Source organism: Eleutherodactylus coqui, chromosome 4, assembly GCF_035609145.1.
Source record: "Eleutherodactylus coqui strain aEleCoq1 chromosome 4, aEleCoq1.hap1, whole genome shotgun sequence".
NCBI lineage: Eukaryota > Metazoa > Chordata > Amphibia > Anura > Eleutherodactylidae > Eleutherodactylus > Eleutherodactylus coqui.
The window spans coordinates 72,422,103-72,439,928 of record NC_089840.1 but is presented as its reverse complement, the minus strand read 5'-3'; the positions used below and the strand labels follow the sequence as shown (position 1 = coordinate 72,439,928).

The 17,826-nt window shown below is 42.9% G+C and overlaps 1 protein-coding gene across 1 annotated transcript in view; it reads right to left on the bottom strand.

Moving 5' to 3' along the window:
- Window positions 1-6,121: 6,121 nt before the first annotated feature.
- The window catches only part of LOC136626491 (nitric oxide synthase, inducible-like), an 84,772-nt gene continuing 73,067 nt past the window's right edge, over window positions 6,122-17,826 (bottom strand). The window contains exons 20-25 of the mRNA XM_066601550.1: window positions 16,255-16,465; window positions 13,873-13,960; window positions 12,157-12,275; window positions 9,249-9,397; window positions 7,877-8,071; window positions 6,122-6,232 (exon numbers count right to left, since the gene is read on the bottom strand). Coding sequence (XP_066457647.1) covers window positions 6,122-6,232; window positions 7,877-8,071; window positions 9,249-9,397; window positions 12,157-12,275; window positions 13,873-13,960; window positions 16,255-16,465 — 873 coding nt within the window. The remainder of the gene's footprint in view (window positions 6,233-7,876; window positions 8,072-9,248; window positions 9,398-12,156; window positions 12,276-13,872; window positions 13,961-16,254; window positions 16,466-17,826) is intronic.

Genomic DNA, 17,826 nt, shown 5'->3' with positions numbered 1-17,826 from the left:
CGCGCTTGCGCAGATCCGTCTTCTCCCTTCTTCTCCCTTCGGCTCCGCTCGGCAGCATCGGCATTTTGGCTCCGCCCCCTTGTACGCATCATCGCGTAGCTCCGCCCCATGATGTGTGCCGGTTCCAGCCTCCTGATTGGCTGGAATCGGCACGTGACGGGGGCGGAGCTACGCGATGATGCGTACAAGGGGGCGGAGCCAAAATGCCGATGCTGCCGAGCGGAGCCGAAGGGAGAAGAAGGGAGAAGACGGATCTGCGCAAGCGCGTCTAAAAAGGCAAGAAGACACCGAAATTAGACGGAACCATGGCGACGGGGACGCTAGCAACGGAGCAGGTAAGTGAATAACTTCTGTATGGCTCATATTTAATGCACGATGTATATTACAAAGTGCATTAATATGGCCATACAGAAGTGTATAACCCCACTTGCTGCCGCGAGACAACCCCTTTAAGTTTTCTTATGTTTAACTGTTGGTCCATTTGTGCTCCCTCATCTTAATAAGAAATACCAAAACTAACAAAATGGCAATCAAAATACTCTCCATTAATGCAAATGGTTTAAATTCTCCATTTAAGAGATCCTCTCTCTGGAAGGAAGCAATTTCTTCCAACGCAGATGTATTGTGTGTTCAGGAGACCCACCTCGTAGCCTCCACAGGACCTAATATCTCGCACAATAAATTTCCAAAAATATTTTCTGCATGTGCATCTAGAAAGCGTGCGGGAACGCTGATAGCGTTCAGAGATACACTACAAACGGAAATAACAAAACAAATTATAGACCCTGCGGGGAGATACCTTATCTTGACAGGTACGCTTAACTCTAAACTATTCACTTTGGTAAATCTATACGCACCAAATAAATCACCCATACGCTTTCTAAACAAATTGACAAGGAAAGGTGGTACCCTAATCATTTGTGGCGATTTCAATACAGTGCCAGATAAAATACTAGACTCATCAAGAGGGCTCGTCAGATCTACCCCATCCCTGTCTCCATGGCTTCAAAAAGAAGCATTGTACGATACGTTCAGATGCTTAAACGCATCCTCTAAAGAATTCTCCTTCTATTCTTCTAGGTTTAAATCCTTCTCAAGGATAGATCTTATCTTAGTGAACAAAAAAGCTCTTCCATCTCTTACAGATGCCCAAGTGGGCCTAATAAAATGGACAGATGATGCACCTGTTACAGTATCTATCTCACTAGATCACACACAAGAAAAAAATAGAAATTGGAAAAACAATACATTCCTTATGAAACTCCCAAATTACCACAAGACTATCCAAGCGGAGATCAGGGAATATTTTAAAAATAACGTTACCCCAGATGTATCTCCAATCATCATATGGAATGCCCACAAGGCATATATAAGAGGCACTTTAATCAAAATCAGCTCACACCACAAAAGGGAAAAAACTAAAAAATTAGACACGCTTACTACGCAAATTTCTAACATAGAAAAAAAGTTGCAAGACTCTCCCTCTGAGGATCTACACAAAACTCTTTTTGAACTACGACAAAAACTTAGAAAGCTTTTATTAGATAACTTTGACAAGGAAATGAAATCTTCACAAGCAACATTTTACAAGTCAAACAATAAACCCTCACACATGCTTGCTAGACTAATCAAAAAAAGACCTCAAAAAACTTCCATACCTTACATCATAGATCCAAAAAACCCAAAAACAAAAATCACACACCCTACTCATATAACAGAAATCTTTCGTCAGTATTATATCAAGTTGTATAATTTAAAAGACGATAGAAACATGCCTCAACCGACACCTCAAAACATAAACAACTTCCTGAAAGGATTAAAACTGCCAACCCTGACAAAAAACCATATAGAACATCTAAATACTCCAATTACACCATTGGAAATCAATGACACCATTAAGTCATTGAAAGCCCAAAAAGCCCCTGGTCCCGATGGATTTTCTAATGACTACTACAAAATCTTTTATCCACAGTTATCCCTTCATATGTCCCGAGCCTTTGACCAAGGAATCAAACAAAAATATTTCCCCCCAGAGATGTTAGAAGCCACAATAGTGACTATTCCAAAGCCCGGAAAAACACCCACCTCACCAGAAAACTTCAGACCTATTTTGCTATTAAATTGCGATATAAAAATTTACTCAAAAACAATCGCCCATAGACTCCTGAAAATCTTACCTGAATTAGTACACTCTGACCAAGTGGGGTTTACAAGCGGAAGACAGGCCTCAGATGCAACAAGACGTATATTAAATCTACTTCACAAAACAACACAAACACATTCCCCGACATTATTGGTTGCCCTCGACGCCGAAAAGGCCTTTGATCGCCTTCACTGGAAATTTGCCTTTTCTACCCTAAACAAATTTGGATTTTCAGGAAACATTCTGAATGCCATATCAGCCCTATACACATTTCCATCAGCAAAAATATTAGTAGATGGCACACTCTCCAACTCTTTCCCAATCACCAATGGCACGCGCCAAGGCTGCCCTTTATCACCGCTACTGTTCACACTAGTCATGGAACCCTTAGCAGAACATATTAGAAACAATTTAGAAATACAAGGCATAAACGCGGGTCATAGACAGCATAAAATAAGTTTGTTTGCAGACGATATTCTGCTAACAATAACAAACCCACTCAAGTCTCTAAGAGAAGTATACCAAACCCTAACTAAATTTGCAGAAGTTTCCTTTTACAAATTAAATATTACGAAATCACAAATTTTAGGAATTTACATAACGGAAAAACTAAAACAGGACATCAAAAAGGAGTTCTCTTTCCAATGGAAGGAAAAAAGCATCCCATATTTAGGAATAAACCTATGTTTCCCCCTATCTAACTTAACAATAGTCAACTATCTCCCTCTTCTGGCTGACATACAAAAAGAACTGGAAAAATACAAAACATGTCCTCTGTCATGGATGGGGAGAGTGGTCGTGTACAAAATGATAATACTACCTAAAATCCTCCACTACTTTCGTACCCTTCCGGTCCGAGTACCGAAACAAACTATTGCAGAATTTCAAAAACAACTTTCCAAATTTGTTTGGCAGAATAAAAAACCTAGAATTGCGCTTTCAATCCTATCACTAAATAGATACCAAGGAGGAATAGGCCTACCAAGCTTGGAAACATATCGAAAAGCTACTATATTAAGCCAACTAACTTCTTGGACACAGCATAACCCAAATAAAGCCTAGCCCACATTGGAAATAGAACTAAATAAACAGAAACCACTACTTCCCCTTCTCCATGCTCAAACATTGGCCTGGGGCACCCCAAGTATGGCAAAAAATATGCACTTACCCAACTTATCCCCGCCCATGTTGGCTTCTTTGGAGGCGTGGAAAGATCTACTAGAAAAAGCAGAGTTTTTAACTCTATATACATAACCCAAAAAATACCTTTAAAAACTCTTGAATACTTAATTCCTAACCTTAACTTAACTTCATGGATAAACGCAGGAATTACATTTATCTCTGATCTAACTTTAAAACAAAACATCCTATCCTTCCAAGACTTATCTGCGAAATATCATATAAAGGAATCTGAAGGCTTCAAATATACCCAGATATCATCCCTCATACAAGCACATAAACTGCAAGACATTAAAATCCCAAAGATAGCAAATACAATTCTTAACTCCACACAAAACAAACTGATCACCAGAAACTTTTACGACACACTTACAGGCACACTAAAACAGGGAAAAAAGTGTCACCTATTAAACTGGGAGAAAGACATTGGTCAAGAAATACCAATAGACCAATGGATAAAAGCCTTTAAATGGGCTGGACAATCCTCTCATGGAGCCAATTTGATAAAGACCCACACAAAAATACTCACTAGATGGTACTATACGCCAGCCTTACTAAAAAGAAGGAATCTATTATCAAACGATCTCTGCTGCAGAAATTGTGGGGGACAGGGTTCCTTGATCCATGTCTTCTGGTCTTGCCCATACCTCCTAACATTCTGGAAGGATACCTTTAAACTAATCCAAGACATATCCGGGACCGCCCTCCCGTTCAATCCAAAAGTAGCTTTACTACTAATAGATCCCGGTGGTCTCATACCTAATTTAAAGAGACTAACAGGACATATACTGCTGGGAGCGAAATATCTGATCACCAAAAAATGGAAATCTGAGACCCTCCCAAATCGACAAGAGCTCATCCAACTGATATCTGAACATGGAATATACGAAAAGATAATAGCCCTAAGAAACAACTCAATACAAAAGTACAAAGAGATGTGGAGCCCTTGGTTAAGCCTATTCCCAGTTTAGGGGAGCCTTTTATGGACCAACAATCTTTGAGTTATAGGCCTAGTTGTAGAGGCCAATGTTTTGTTTACTTTATATGGATGAACAGTGAAATACTCTAAATTATCCCATACGTCCTTTCCCTACCCTTCACCCTTTCCCTTCCCTCCCCCCCCCACATATACCTTTCTATTTCAGATCTCTCCCCCCCCCCCCACTATATAAGGTGAGCACTCCTCGATTTAAGTAGTAACCGAAAAATAGAATATAAGTGTATAAGTGCTCACAAAATTTTAATTTATAGAAAAACCTATGTTTCCTTTATCAATGTGAGGACTGCATGTTGGTAAGCTGTTAAAATAATCAGAAACTTGTAAGGTCAAGCCTTTGATATAGGATATGATCTATTCACATTGTAATGTAATGTTTTCTAAGCGTTGATTAATAAAGAAAAAATGTTTAAAAAAAATAAAAAATTCCCCAGCGGGCAGTCCCCTTGTCACTGAGCACTGTGATAGCACTGTCACAGTGTTCAGTGACAAGGGGACTCCTCGTGGGGAGCAGAATCCCCTGCCACAGCTCTCACAAATTGTGGCATGCATTATTTCTGTGCGGGGCTCGCACATGAAAGAGTCGGGGCCGCGGGAGAGGTGAGTGCCCGCGCTGCTCTCTGCAGATGCTCGCGTCGGGTCCCGCTGCAAGAATTCTCGCAGCCGGATCCGACCCGGGCGTCTGCAGGCGGCCTTAGAATACATAAAATCTCTACAATAATGTTTAAATCAACTATAAAAAAATAAAATATGATTATAAATATGATAAAACTTAGTGTTGTCAAATTGAAAACCCCCTATTCATTCAATGTATTAGGCTGCTTTCAGACGAGTGTATATTCGCTCCTTATTTGGTCTATGTTTTGCAGAACCTAATACAGAGCTAATGTAACTCTATTCATAGGACTGTATTTGTCTTGACTTCTTTTTTCCATAATTGCCTCTATATTGGGTAAATAAATAGAGATCAGTATTTGCCCAGTAGATAATAAAATATATGGAGGCAAGTACTGATCAAATAGTGCTGAAATACAGATGACACAATGCAATGTCATCTGTAACACGGCCGTAATACGGATCCGAATTACGGACATATTACAATAAGCGCTGCGGAATAAGTTGGCGCTATACAAATAAAGATTATTATTATTATTATTAATACGCTTATCTGAAACTAGCCGTACAGAGATGAAATGTATCAACTGCTTGTCAATACAAGACCTACTGTATGTAAAGAGTGATGCTTATTACAAAGCCAATCACAAGTAGCAATTCTATAAAATCATTGTACAATTGCGCACACATAAGTCTGAATGCTAAATCCGTATTTTTCCTCCTCTAGACATGCTGCTGGAATGCCAAGTCTGATGTTCAGGCTAGTGCTGCAATGCTTTAACAAATGGGAACAGGCATCATGTAGAGTGAAGATCCACCGGAGACAAGTCATCTGTAGAGTCTTCACACGTCTGGATGGTTCAGAATTCTGTTGCTCCAGTTATAAAGGAAATACAACTTATGTAACTTAGAATACGTTTAAACAGCACTGTGTATAGAAATAAGTGATATTGCCAATATTGAATAATAAAATATGAAAACATTTTGATAACAGTTAATGTGTTCGTTTCTTGTGTCCCAATCCACATACTGTCCATGCAGGAAATATATTGCTTCAACATAATCCCAAAGGAATTTGCCTTCCAGATTTGAATTGGTTCCTTTTATACTTGTCCGTGTTTTGATGTACAATGGGTGGAAGAAATAACGCCTTGATCATATAGCAGTAGTCTGCATTTTGAAAGAGTTCAAACCAATTCATGGCAGCAATACATCCCCGAGGTTACATCCTGGGGCTGTTCTGGCTTATTTGATGCCCCTGTTGTCCCAAATATATCTTCATGATAACGCATGTCATGCTGTAAAAGATAAGTATCATTGTTATGTACTTCGCTAGACAATTAGTTCCTGTGGAGTAAGTACCGTATACTAAACAGCACACATGTATCAAACAATAGTGGACAATTCAGGCTAGACGGATAGTGTCCATATCCTACTACTGTCATCTTTGTCATCTCCAGTGGTTGGCATATAAGGCATCTCTAGTACACAGAAAAACTCTGCACCACTCATGTGTTGCAGAGTGTTAAGGCAGTAGTATGCAGTCCTAAGTTCTCGCTCATGAAAGTTTCAAGTTCAATCGCTGCCTGGTTCAGGTAGCCAGCTGTCCAGGATCCGGCGAGTCTTCTAAACGCTTTCTCTGATTGGTCACAGCACTCAGCCAATCAGAGGCAGAGTTTTCTTCTGGTGCAGATATTTAAATCCCCTGCCAGAAGAAAACGCTTTAGTGCAGTGCTGGCTTTACAGAAAGAAGACGCGCCAGACCCAGACAGCGCCGCTAGGTGTTGTATTAATTTTTTTTTTCTCTTTCACCAAGGCTTATTTTCAGGGAAAGGCTTTGTATTTCAAGCCCTTCCCAGAAAATCACTGCGGGGGTTGCCAGCATCTCACTGCTTTCGATGGATCTGGCTGCCTTGGCAGCTCCATTGAATTCAATGGGATAGCATTGCGGTCCTCTGCCACAGCTGGTGACAGTTGGATTCTTTAACCTGCGTGGGGTGTTCCCTCATCACTAAAGACTATGACAGTGCTGTCACAGTGTTCAGTGATGAGGGGATTCCCTGGGGAGATTTTTTATGCGTGCTGGTTAAGTCCAATGTGCGCATGAGAGGCACGGATGTCCAATCTATTGCAGGTGCGCATTTTTTGCACCTGTTAAAGACAGACATCTGACCAGTGCCATAAGGAACCAATGGTTCTAATACATGCGCTATTTTTTTGTGCACATAGGTGCGTGCAAAAAAACGCTCATCTCACTGAGCTCTAAGGCCTCATGTCCACGGGGAAAATCAGATCCGCTGCAGATTCTACATGTAGAATCTGCAGCGGGTCCCTCCTGCCCCGCGGACATGAGCGCCTAAAATAAGAATTTAAAAGTATTTACCATCCGGCGCGGGCGGAGAAGATCAGCTGTTCCTCACGGCCGGATCTTCATTTTCGGCCGGCGGATGAATTCCTGACGCCGGCGGCACGTCGCCGGCACGTCGCCGACGTGCCGCGCGCATGCGCCGGGCACATCCGCCGAGCCGAAGCAAGGAAGATGCGGCCGTGAGGAACAGCTGACCTTCCCCGCCCGCGCCGGATGGTAAATACTTTAAATTCCTATTTTAGGTCTCCCGCGGATCCGGACGGCTTCCATAGGCTTCAATAGAAGCCCGCGGGAGCCGTCCCCGCGGGAGACCCGCACGAAAATGGAGCATGGTCCGGATTTTTCCATGCTCCATTTTTTTTTAAATCCCTTTTATTGACGATCCGCGGGTATTTATCTACCCGCGGGTGGTCAATGCATCCCTATGGGATGCGGATCCGCATGCGGGAGATCCGCTGCGGATCTTAAATCATATTTTGCCCGTGGACATGAGCCCTAATAGTGTACTTTCTTCTGCATTTACTTTTGGCTCATTGTAAGTGAAGGACACGTCACCCAGTAATGTGTAATATACCTTTATCTGGGTCAGCCATTGCTCCACTTCCTCGGCATTTATACCCTTATTCTTTGCAATAATCAGTTTAATTGTTGTAGCCACATCTCTGGCCATCTCAATTTGCCCGCACACATATACATGGCCATCTTCTTCACACAGAATCCTGAACACTTCATCTTCAAGATTCTTTTTTAGAATGTGCTGAACGTACATCTGTGCATAATAAATAGGGAAGAAATTCATATTAAAAAGCACAACTGTATATTTTCTCACATAATTGAAACCAGCGATGACAACTGGTTTATAATGCTTAATACACTGATATAATGAAAAAGTACTAAGATAATGCAAATCTATGATGAAACATAATAAACATATTTAAACAGGTGGTCCACTGTGAACAAAGTATGTCTGACAGATCTGGATATGGCATAGGTGGCTCGGTGTGGTGCTACCGCTGGGACCTCAAGCCATCAACTCTTATTGCCAGTGAATGGATTAAAATCTATTCATTTAAAGCGACCCTCCAGTTTTGGAACAAAATTCTGCCCTGGGGCTAGAAGAGTATCTTACTGATAGTTTATCTTCTCTTTCTGGCCTCTCTATTTTGCTGATTTGGTGCTTCATTTGTGAGTGACCATCATGGCTACCGCCACCTTCACAGAGCAGCTACAGTGCATTGGTAGTGCTAACACTACTAACGCACTACAAATGCTCTTGCAATCTAAAGCTAGTGACGGTCATCTTTGCCACTTGAAAAATGGAACTGGTGGAATGAAGGGCCAAGAAGAGACGATAAGGTACCAGTATTGCCTTGACAGAATTTTGTTCCAAAACCAAAGGGTTGCTTTAATTTAAGGGGTTTTCAGAGACTACACTATTGATGACTTATCCTCAGGACATCAATAGTGTTGGCGGCCACCACTTGAAATACCTGCCGATCGGCTGATTGAAGCGATAGCGGTGCTCAAGTGAGTACCACTGTCACTTCAGTTCAAACTAGGCACAGTGCCGTACATTGTGTAGTGGCTATGCCTGGTATTGTAGGTCAGATCATGTGACAGATGAAAGTGACAACACATGCATGAGAAGAGGTTGAAGTGCTTACTCAAGTGCAACAACCTATTCAAACAGCTGAAAAGCAGGGTCTGACGCTCAGTATCCCTACTGATCAACTATTGGTGACCTATCCTGAGATCAGGTCATCAATAGTCTGTTTTTTTTACAGCAGGGTGGCTGTTTTAAAACTAAAAATGTGTCCCTGGATAAGTCTTTTAGTGTATAGATGCTTGAGACAAGTACAGTTCGGTGCAGTTTACTTTAAATAAAAAAGTGGCAACTATGCATGCTATTAATATTAGGCTTGTGGGATATATATAATATATCTCACCTTTGCTTGTCCAGCTAGTCGAGAGTAAGCAGTGAACACGTCTTGTACAACACCTTTTCTTTTTATGTATTCCTTGTCATCTTTATAGATTTCATCAACATCCGGGTGCTGGCAGCCGGCCAGCAATGTCATGGAGCCAACTTTCTTACCTAAAAATGCAAGTGTACGACATAATCATTAGCACATAAGATCTGTGTTGGATTATAACAACTATAATGCCAAATTACAACAAAAAGAAAGATCTGTTTTGGAGAAAATATTACAGAATATCCAAAACAGTAATTCTATAATATCACGGTAGTATGAGACTGGCTCACATTAGCAGTGGGATCAATTGAAATCCGTAGATTCTTATGACTTTTCTATCTACCTGCTAGCAGTTAAATTAACAGTAGTCTGAATGTAATTCACAGACAGACAGAAGTTATGGAGTATTTTACATTTTGCCAACAAGCTAATATTTAGAATAGCTGCACTTAAATTCTTTTTTCTAAAAAGTTCAGAATAGGCGATTATAAGCGTTTTTGCAATGTTTTATTAGCTTATTCTGTACATTTTTTGTACAAAACCCCATCTTCAGCTGTGCAGCTAGGGGAAAGCTGTGCTGAGAAATCAGTCTTCAGCTAGCTAAGAGGGAATTCCGGCTGTACCTGCACTGTTCTTTCTAGTGCAGGCACAACTGTTCTACATAACAGTTTATTAATAAAACCTTTTTTATATTTTATAGATTTTTACAAACATACTTGCTCCATGATCTGGGTATTATTGTATCTTGACGCCACTGGAAGCTAGGGGTTTAACAGGGCTTCCATGGAGGAATGCCCCTGTCACACCCCTAGCTCCCGATTGAATCGCTGCAGGTCCTGGAAGGTGCTAGGAAGCCCATGAGTTCCCCTCCTGGGTCGTTTCACTGAGCCCTCCTCAGACGCTTGATTTTGTCTCCTTGCTGCTGTGCGTAGTGTGCTACTACTCCCCCACCTCACCCCACCTGGCTGTGCTCGCCCGCGGACTGGCGTCAGTTCTACCTGTTGCTCCGCTCCGTCACTCATGGGCTCAGCTATCCCTCTGCCTGAGCCGCCGCTCCCGCTGTTTGCCAGCGCCTCTGATGGCGGTGCTGCTCCCGCTGTTTGCCGGCGCCTCTGCCAGCAGTGCTGCTCCCGCTGTTTGAGCAGTCCTGCTGCCGTGTCCCAACGGCACTTGGCGGATTGTACAGGGTGGCGCTGTCTAGCTCGTCGCTCTGCTACGGTGTCTGTGATGCTGCCGCTCCCACGGTGTGGCCTCCCTGCTGCCGACCCTGCTGTCCGGTAAAACACTTAGGGGGGTGCCGCCTTCTGGGGCATCAGCGGAGAAGCCCCTTGCACCTCCAGCGGGGGCCGCTATCTGCAATTAAAATCCATTGAGCTGCAGGCTAGCCTTACTGGGCTGCCAGGACCTGCAGCCCAGCCAGCTCTGCAGCCAATCACATACAGAGGGTGTCACCCTCTTGTCAATCTTGACTCCACTAGTACTTCCTGGTGGCGTCAAGATACAATAATACCCATGATCTGTCCCCCAGAGCTCCTGTGCTCCTCGATTCCCCGATGTAAGGAGAAGCTATTTTGTACTGCAAACGGCTTCTCCCCTTCACAACACGCCTGTTCCCAGCCAGACCTGATGCACTGTCAGTGTTTCAGTGCATTATGTGTACAATACTATATGGCTATCAATATAATGCTATCTCTAGCTGAAATGTGTGGCTTTAACATGTGTTGGCACTCTCACAGGTTATTAATAAATGGTTCAATAACATTTTTATGGTGCTCTAGCGAAGTACATTTTGTTTTTTGCTGCATGTTTCCTGGGACTCAGCCCGGTGATGTGTCTCCATGCACTATTACAAATCCATAAAACGTTTACTTCTACTACTATTACATCTAATATATGGTATGGTGTTTTTTTTTTAAACGGATTTCTCAGCACAGTCCTCACTTAGCTGCATAGCTGAAGGGGGGTTTTGTATGAAAAGTGCACAAAATTGGTAGATAACACAATAAAAAAATGCTAATAATTGCCTATTCTGTACATTTTTAAAAAAACATTCACGTGCAACTCCTCTTTTATTTCAAAAGAGGAGCTGCCTCTGATTGGTCACAGTGCTCAGCCAATCAATCAGAGGCAGCCCTTTCAGCAGGCGAGGATTTTAAATCCCTGCCTGCTGAAAGCTCTTCACAGCAGTTCAGGAGAAGACCCGGCAAGATATGCCTGAGCCCCGGCAGCTGCAGAGAGGTGAGTATATATATTTTTTTATTTTTTACACATTTTAGGGATGATTTTTCAGGGAAGGGCTTATATTTAAAGCCCTTCCCCGAAAATCACTGCAGGGCTTGCCAGAAGCCGATTGCTTTCAATGGAGCTGGCTGTAGCGCCGACTCCATTGAATTCAATGGGAGAACATCGCAATCCTCTGCTACAGCTGTGACAGCTGTGGCAGAGGATTTCTTCATCTCCATGGGGAGTCCCCTTGTGACTGGACACTGTGACAATGCTGTCACACTGTTGAGTGACAAGGGGACTCCCACAGAGATGAAGAAATCCTCTGCCACAGCTGTAGCAGAGGATTAGTATGTTCTCTGTTTGTCAGGGGGCCGCTGCTGCCACCGCTGAACCCGGTGACTAAAGCTGAAACCCCTGGATGTGACAGAATCCAGGGGTTTCACATCCAAGGAATCCCATGCTGCAGTTGTCACAGCTGCAGCAGGGAATAGTGGGCAGCACACTTTTTGTGCAGAAAAATGTGTCCAGGTCCGGTTCTTCCTGCGTGTTGCCTGCTTCGGTCATGCGAATTTTTGAATGCATGCGTTATGCGCACAAAAATTTGCGCGTAAAAACACCCTGACTGAGCCCTTAGACCTTCACCTGTTTGTCATACCTTTCTCTATGTCATGCAATCTCTGCTGCCAGAAAGCTCTGAATGGGGCGATTCCAGTTCCTGGACCAATGAGAATACATGGTGACAAGGGGTTTGCTGGTAGATGGAAAGTGTTTGTTCTGAAAAACAAAAACGAAAATAAAAGCCACAAATACATTACATTGGTGATTATATTAATTAATTCTACATTCATTGAATGGATTATATAGCTTGTTATTGTCTATTTGACATAAACAGCATTATTTCGTAGCATTTTATCTAGAATGTTTTGGCCAAACAATGATGGTATGATAATAGCAGTTTTATCTATTTATTCTAATCACTGGAGCCCTGTGTAGTGAAGAGTGTTAAGGCAGCAGAAATGCAGTTTTAAACTCTCTCTCACGACCTGAAGGTTGCAGGTTCAATCCTGCTTGGTTAAGGTAGCCAGCTTAAGGTTGACTGCCAAGGTCAGTAAAATGAGTTCCCAACTTGCTGGGGGGTAAAAGATGACTGGGAAAGTCAATGGCAAACCAGACTGCCAAGTCATGAAAATGTCATGATGGGATGTCACCATAGGAGTGACTTACCACTGAGACTCTCAATAACTGTGGTCCTGTGCTCTCCTGTCCTCACTGCACTCCTACGCATTGAGCAGGAGATTGAATGGAGCAGTGATCAAGAAGGTTCAGTGTAGCTCCATTTGTAGTGGCCCAGAGTTAGTAGGGCCCCTCCATATGTTTGTCTTGTCAGTGTTTTCTTTGTGGAATGCATTTGATTCATGTGTATTTCATGACTGCAGGACTGAAAGTATTAATGTGTTCTGTCCTGTCTGGAAAATGTATTGTTTCATGTGTGTCAATTGTTGTCACGTTTCATATATGTCTGGGCTGAATGCAATGCAGTAGAGTTCGTGTGAGAGTTTGGAGGCTTGGGTGAGCATGAGAGGAGCAAGTCAGCAAGTTGGTCTGTGTGTGGGACATGGAGGAGGCCAAGCGACTTCCTCGTGCTCAGCCTGGGCCCATACTACCCAGGAGACTTTGATGCTTCTGTTGAACGCTGAAGGAAGGAACACCTGCTAGACAGTGAGATGGAGAGTAAGTGTTTGCCAGTAGAGAGAGAGAGTTTTTGCCAAGAAAGGGAAGTTCGCAAATAACTGAGTGAGACGAATATCCCGGGGAGTTCTCCCTTCTGCACCACTTTCATTTATTGTTTGTGAAAAGACTGTTTATTTGCACTGGAGTTCAAAAGTGTTCAGTAAATGAAGAGAATTGACTGTCCTTGTTCTTGTTCAGAAAGTTACCCTGTGTGTGGACTACTTTATTACATCTGGAGATCACGTCACAACTGACAATTGGACTTAAGGCAACCCCCGGTTACTACTCCTTGATCTCCTCCAGCAGTAACGTGGTTGGGTTCCGAGCTACCCCTAGGGCAGGAGATGGTAGAGCCTCGTGACAAGGCCTTTCTCTACCCGGCTGTCTCCTCAGCTGTGGGCCTGCTCCTTGTACCCTGCTCATTCATCTTAACTGAGACTGTTGGGGATAGCCAAACAGTATCTGGCTGGTTCCATCAGCCCAATTATGATTAATGGAGCAGCATTGCACAAGCAAGGTGTCTATCAGTCACCATTGGACTTCCACTGTTGATCGCACGGATACTGATTCTGCTCTTATGTAAAACCATATTAAATCGAAGATTGGTTGAAGATGATAAACTGCTCTATACTTTCCATACCTCCGTATAAAACAAGGAACCATTTCATTTGCACTGATATTATTAAACCACGTACTGCATACCCCGTGGTGAAGTGGACCATCACCCCCTATAAATAAAACAAAATTTATTTTAAATGATGAACAAATGACATTTTTTGCCAAAATAATTTTAATATGGGGAGAATTCTGTAATACAATACATTTTGTCTGTCAAACAGGTATTTTTAATTCATCTGCCATATGGTTCTTTCACACGACCGTTGGCATTTTGACATGCACCCACTAGCGCCGTAAGAACACGGCACGGGTCCGGCGCATATATGCTGCACCCACAATGCCGTTGGGCGGGGGAGACAGTTTAGCTCTGCTAAGCTGTTCTCCCCCTTCCCTCCCCCTCGCCGACTTTTTGCAAGGGGAGGAGGTGGGACGAGGCGTGAGCTAGTGTGCTAAGCAATGGGAGGGGTGGAGCTTAGCCCCACCCCCACCCCGCCAACTTCCAACAGCCAGAAGGGGCGGAGAGTGGGAGAGAAGGGGGAGGGAGTTTAGCAGGCACACTGCTAAACTACCTCCCACCTCCCCTCTCCGGCAGTTGTCATTGGCTCCCATATTCGTCCAATACCTAGCAGTTGTCTTCGGGCATCTCTTCCGGTCAGGGATTTGAAAATCCCCTCCTCCAGGAAGCGGTGCCTCTGATTGACTGAGCGCTTGATGAACCAATCACAGTCATTCACAACCAATCACAGCTTATTTATATTTCAAGCTCCCTTCCCTGAAGATCCTTGCACGTGATGTTACAAAGTCGTGCAACTTTGTAACACCACATGCGACTTTATAGCGACACATAATCGCGATATCACTGTGATTTTCTCGGGGCGATATCTCGGCGCTCATGTGAAGCAGGCCTTAAGCTCATAACAACAAATATTCAGCAGATATCCCTCACAAGTATGAGACTAAGGCCTCATGCCAACGGCCGAGTCGGATTCTGACTGCGAAATCAGACCTAGCGCGACCCAGAGACCCTATACTTACCTGCTCGGATCTGCTGCGAGAGTCTTGGCCGGAACGTTGGTGCACATGAGCAATGCAGGGCAAGATGCTGCTGTCACACCGGCGATTACGCGGATCTGCGGCGGCTCGCTGCTGGACGGACGGCTTACATTGACAGTAATGGAAGCCGTTCGTGCGATTTTCTGCACAGAGTAAAACATGCTGCAATTCCTTCCCACAAGCGGAAAATCACAGTTGATTTCCGGTCGTGGGTAGGGAAGAATACTTTAACATGGCATGTCTATGGACGGGCATTGCTGCAGAATTTGCGGCGGGCATCTGGCCGTGAATTCTGCAGCGATAATCTGTCCGTGGACTTTGGGCCTAAAGCTGTCCGCTGCTCATATTAACAATGACAGAAAAAAGTGGCTCGTTATTAAATTCATGTTAAAGGAGTATTCCAGTTTCAGCAAATAGAGGTTATTCTCTGTAAAATGGAAAGTTGTCAACAACCATTCTAAGCTGAATGTCCCGAGCCACGGAAAATGGAGATATTCAATGTTAATTCATATACTTCTAGGGAGATGAAAATTTGCCCTGATTCTGCAGATTCAGCATGGTTTCTGCCTCTAAGGGCAGCTTCACGCAACCGTATTTGCGAATGTTTTAGTGTGCGTACAATATACATGGGTTTGTTCTCATGAGTGTGTTTTGCAGAAAAAAATAGGACCTGCTCTATCTTTCTGCAACAAAGGCTCCCATTAACCCTTTCCAATCTAATTTGTATCGTGGTTTTCCTAGGGGGCTTACTCTTTTTCTGCCATTATGCAACAGCGCTATCTGCTGGCTAAAGCCAGTACTGCATGAGGTGACACATTGGATAGGCTCTGACAGCAGAGAAGCTGGCAATATACAGTAAGAGAACCCCATCAGAGCTGTACAACCTTAAATCATAATGTCTTCAGGCGTCAGACAATGGATTGGAAAGGGTTAAAGTCTATGGAAGTTGTGCAAATAGCAAGGGGCTGAGTGAAACACTGCGCAAAACCGTGAAAAAAAACACATCTGGATCTCATTAGACTAAATAGCTTTTTAATCCACGAAAAGAGGGTGTCAAGCGCATGTGTGAACTGGTCCTGCGTGCGCAAAAGGTACAGTACTATGTGCCGATAGGCATGCAAATCTATCTCAAAAACATCGTTCATGCGCATACAGGTGTGTGGAGCCGCTGTAAAAGCCATACAGAATCTGTAGCTGTGCACATCTATGCCGTGGATCCACACACAGTGAACATACACTTAGAATACGGTTCTTAGAACTGTCTCTAGTGTAATACGGTAGTAATAAAACCACAACTAATATTGCAGAACTGGTTTTTATCGCCTCAAATCTTGACTGCCAATTTACTAACCTTTAGTTCTGTAGTTTACAACCCCAATGGTGAGGTGAATCTCTCCAGGAGTCATGTCGTTGGAGGAACTTATAGAGTAGTACCTGGCCTTAAGTGGTGGTAACTGAGTCAACAAAAACGTAGTCGGTACTTCCAGAGACGGAAACTCTTCCAGGACATCAAGAAATGAAGGGTAATTGTAGGCTTTCCAGGCATTGTACTTTTCCATGTCCTACAAATATAGATTTTCCAGGCAATTGTAATTGATGACCTATTCACAGGCGAAAACCCCTTCAATAAATCAAGATCTACAGCAACAATTGTGAAAATCAGTTACTGTATAGCCTGAATAAAGCAGGAACAGAGCCAGAAACGATGTAAACTGTATGGAATTTAACAGCCAAATAGTTGCATAAACTAACTTCACAAATTTTACAAACTATTTTATAGTTGAAATGTAGATTAAAATCAATGGCTTTGCAAATACTTGACTATTTTTGTACGGAGTTCAAATTATTTCATTTTGTGTTTCTCATTTATAAACCTAACTCTTCCAAATTCTGCCAGTATCATTCATTTGCCCTGACAGCAATTTAGTAGAATTCCCAATTTCCCTTTTGTATTTCTTCTACAACCATAGAGGCATCATGAAATTAGAGAAGTGAAGTTTTCAAAAAGAAACTCAATTTTTTTCAGTAGAATTGAACCGTGTAATACTGTAAAATGTCACTTCTTCACACCGCTATTTAGCCGCGTAAAAAAACGCCCAAAAATCGCGACCATGTCAAGCATCGGATTCCAATGTATCCATTCACATGACCGATTTTTGGGTGCGTATAAAAATAGCACCGGGAAAAATAGCACATTGGGGACCAATCTTGCCCTGTCTTTTGCCGAAAAATGCAGGAAGTTCCCATAAACCTCTATGGAAGCGGAAAAAAAGAGAAGAAGAGGGAGTTACATGGCGTACAACGCTTGGAAAAGAAGGCAGCTGGCTCTATTTAAGCATTAGTAGTAATTCCAAGGATTTCTGGCGGCTGATGAATTTCCACGCTGCAATGTATTTTTTTGCCAATACGCAGCGGCCGTCCATGTGAATGGCATAAAATAAAATTAAGATCGGAACTTGATCACGGTAAGTCTTCATTCATGTATTTGGGCGAAGGTAAAAACGTATACAGTCGTGTGAATAAGGCCTAAGACCATAGTTTTCCTTTAAATATGTGGCCAGAGATTGGGTATATAGTTTGACTCCAATGAGGTGAACCTGCTGATATTCATGATTGTGACATCAATCTGAGAGGCTTTTTGTAGGATTGGAACAAATGTTTTGCTCTTTATAATCACTGATTAAATCAACGAAGAGCATCAATCGTTCACCAATGCTGATCGAAATCATCATACATAAAACATGCTTAGTAGAGATGAGCGAGCACCAAAATGCTCGGGTGCTCGTTACTCGAGTCGAACTTCCCGTGATGCTCGAGGGTTCGTTTCGTGTAACGAACCCCATTGAAGTCAATGGGCGACCCGAGCATTTTTGTATGGGACCTATGCTCCGCTAAGGTTTTCATTTGTGAAAATCTGGGAAAT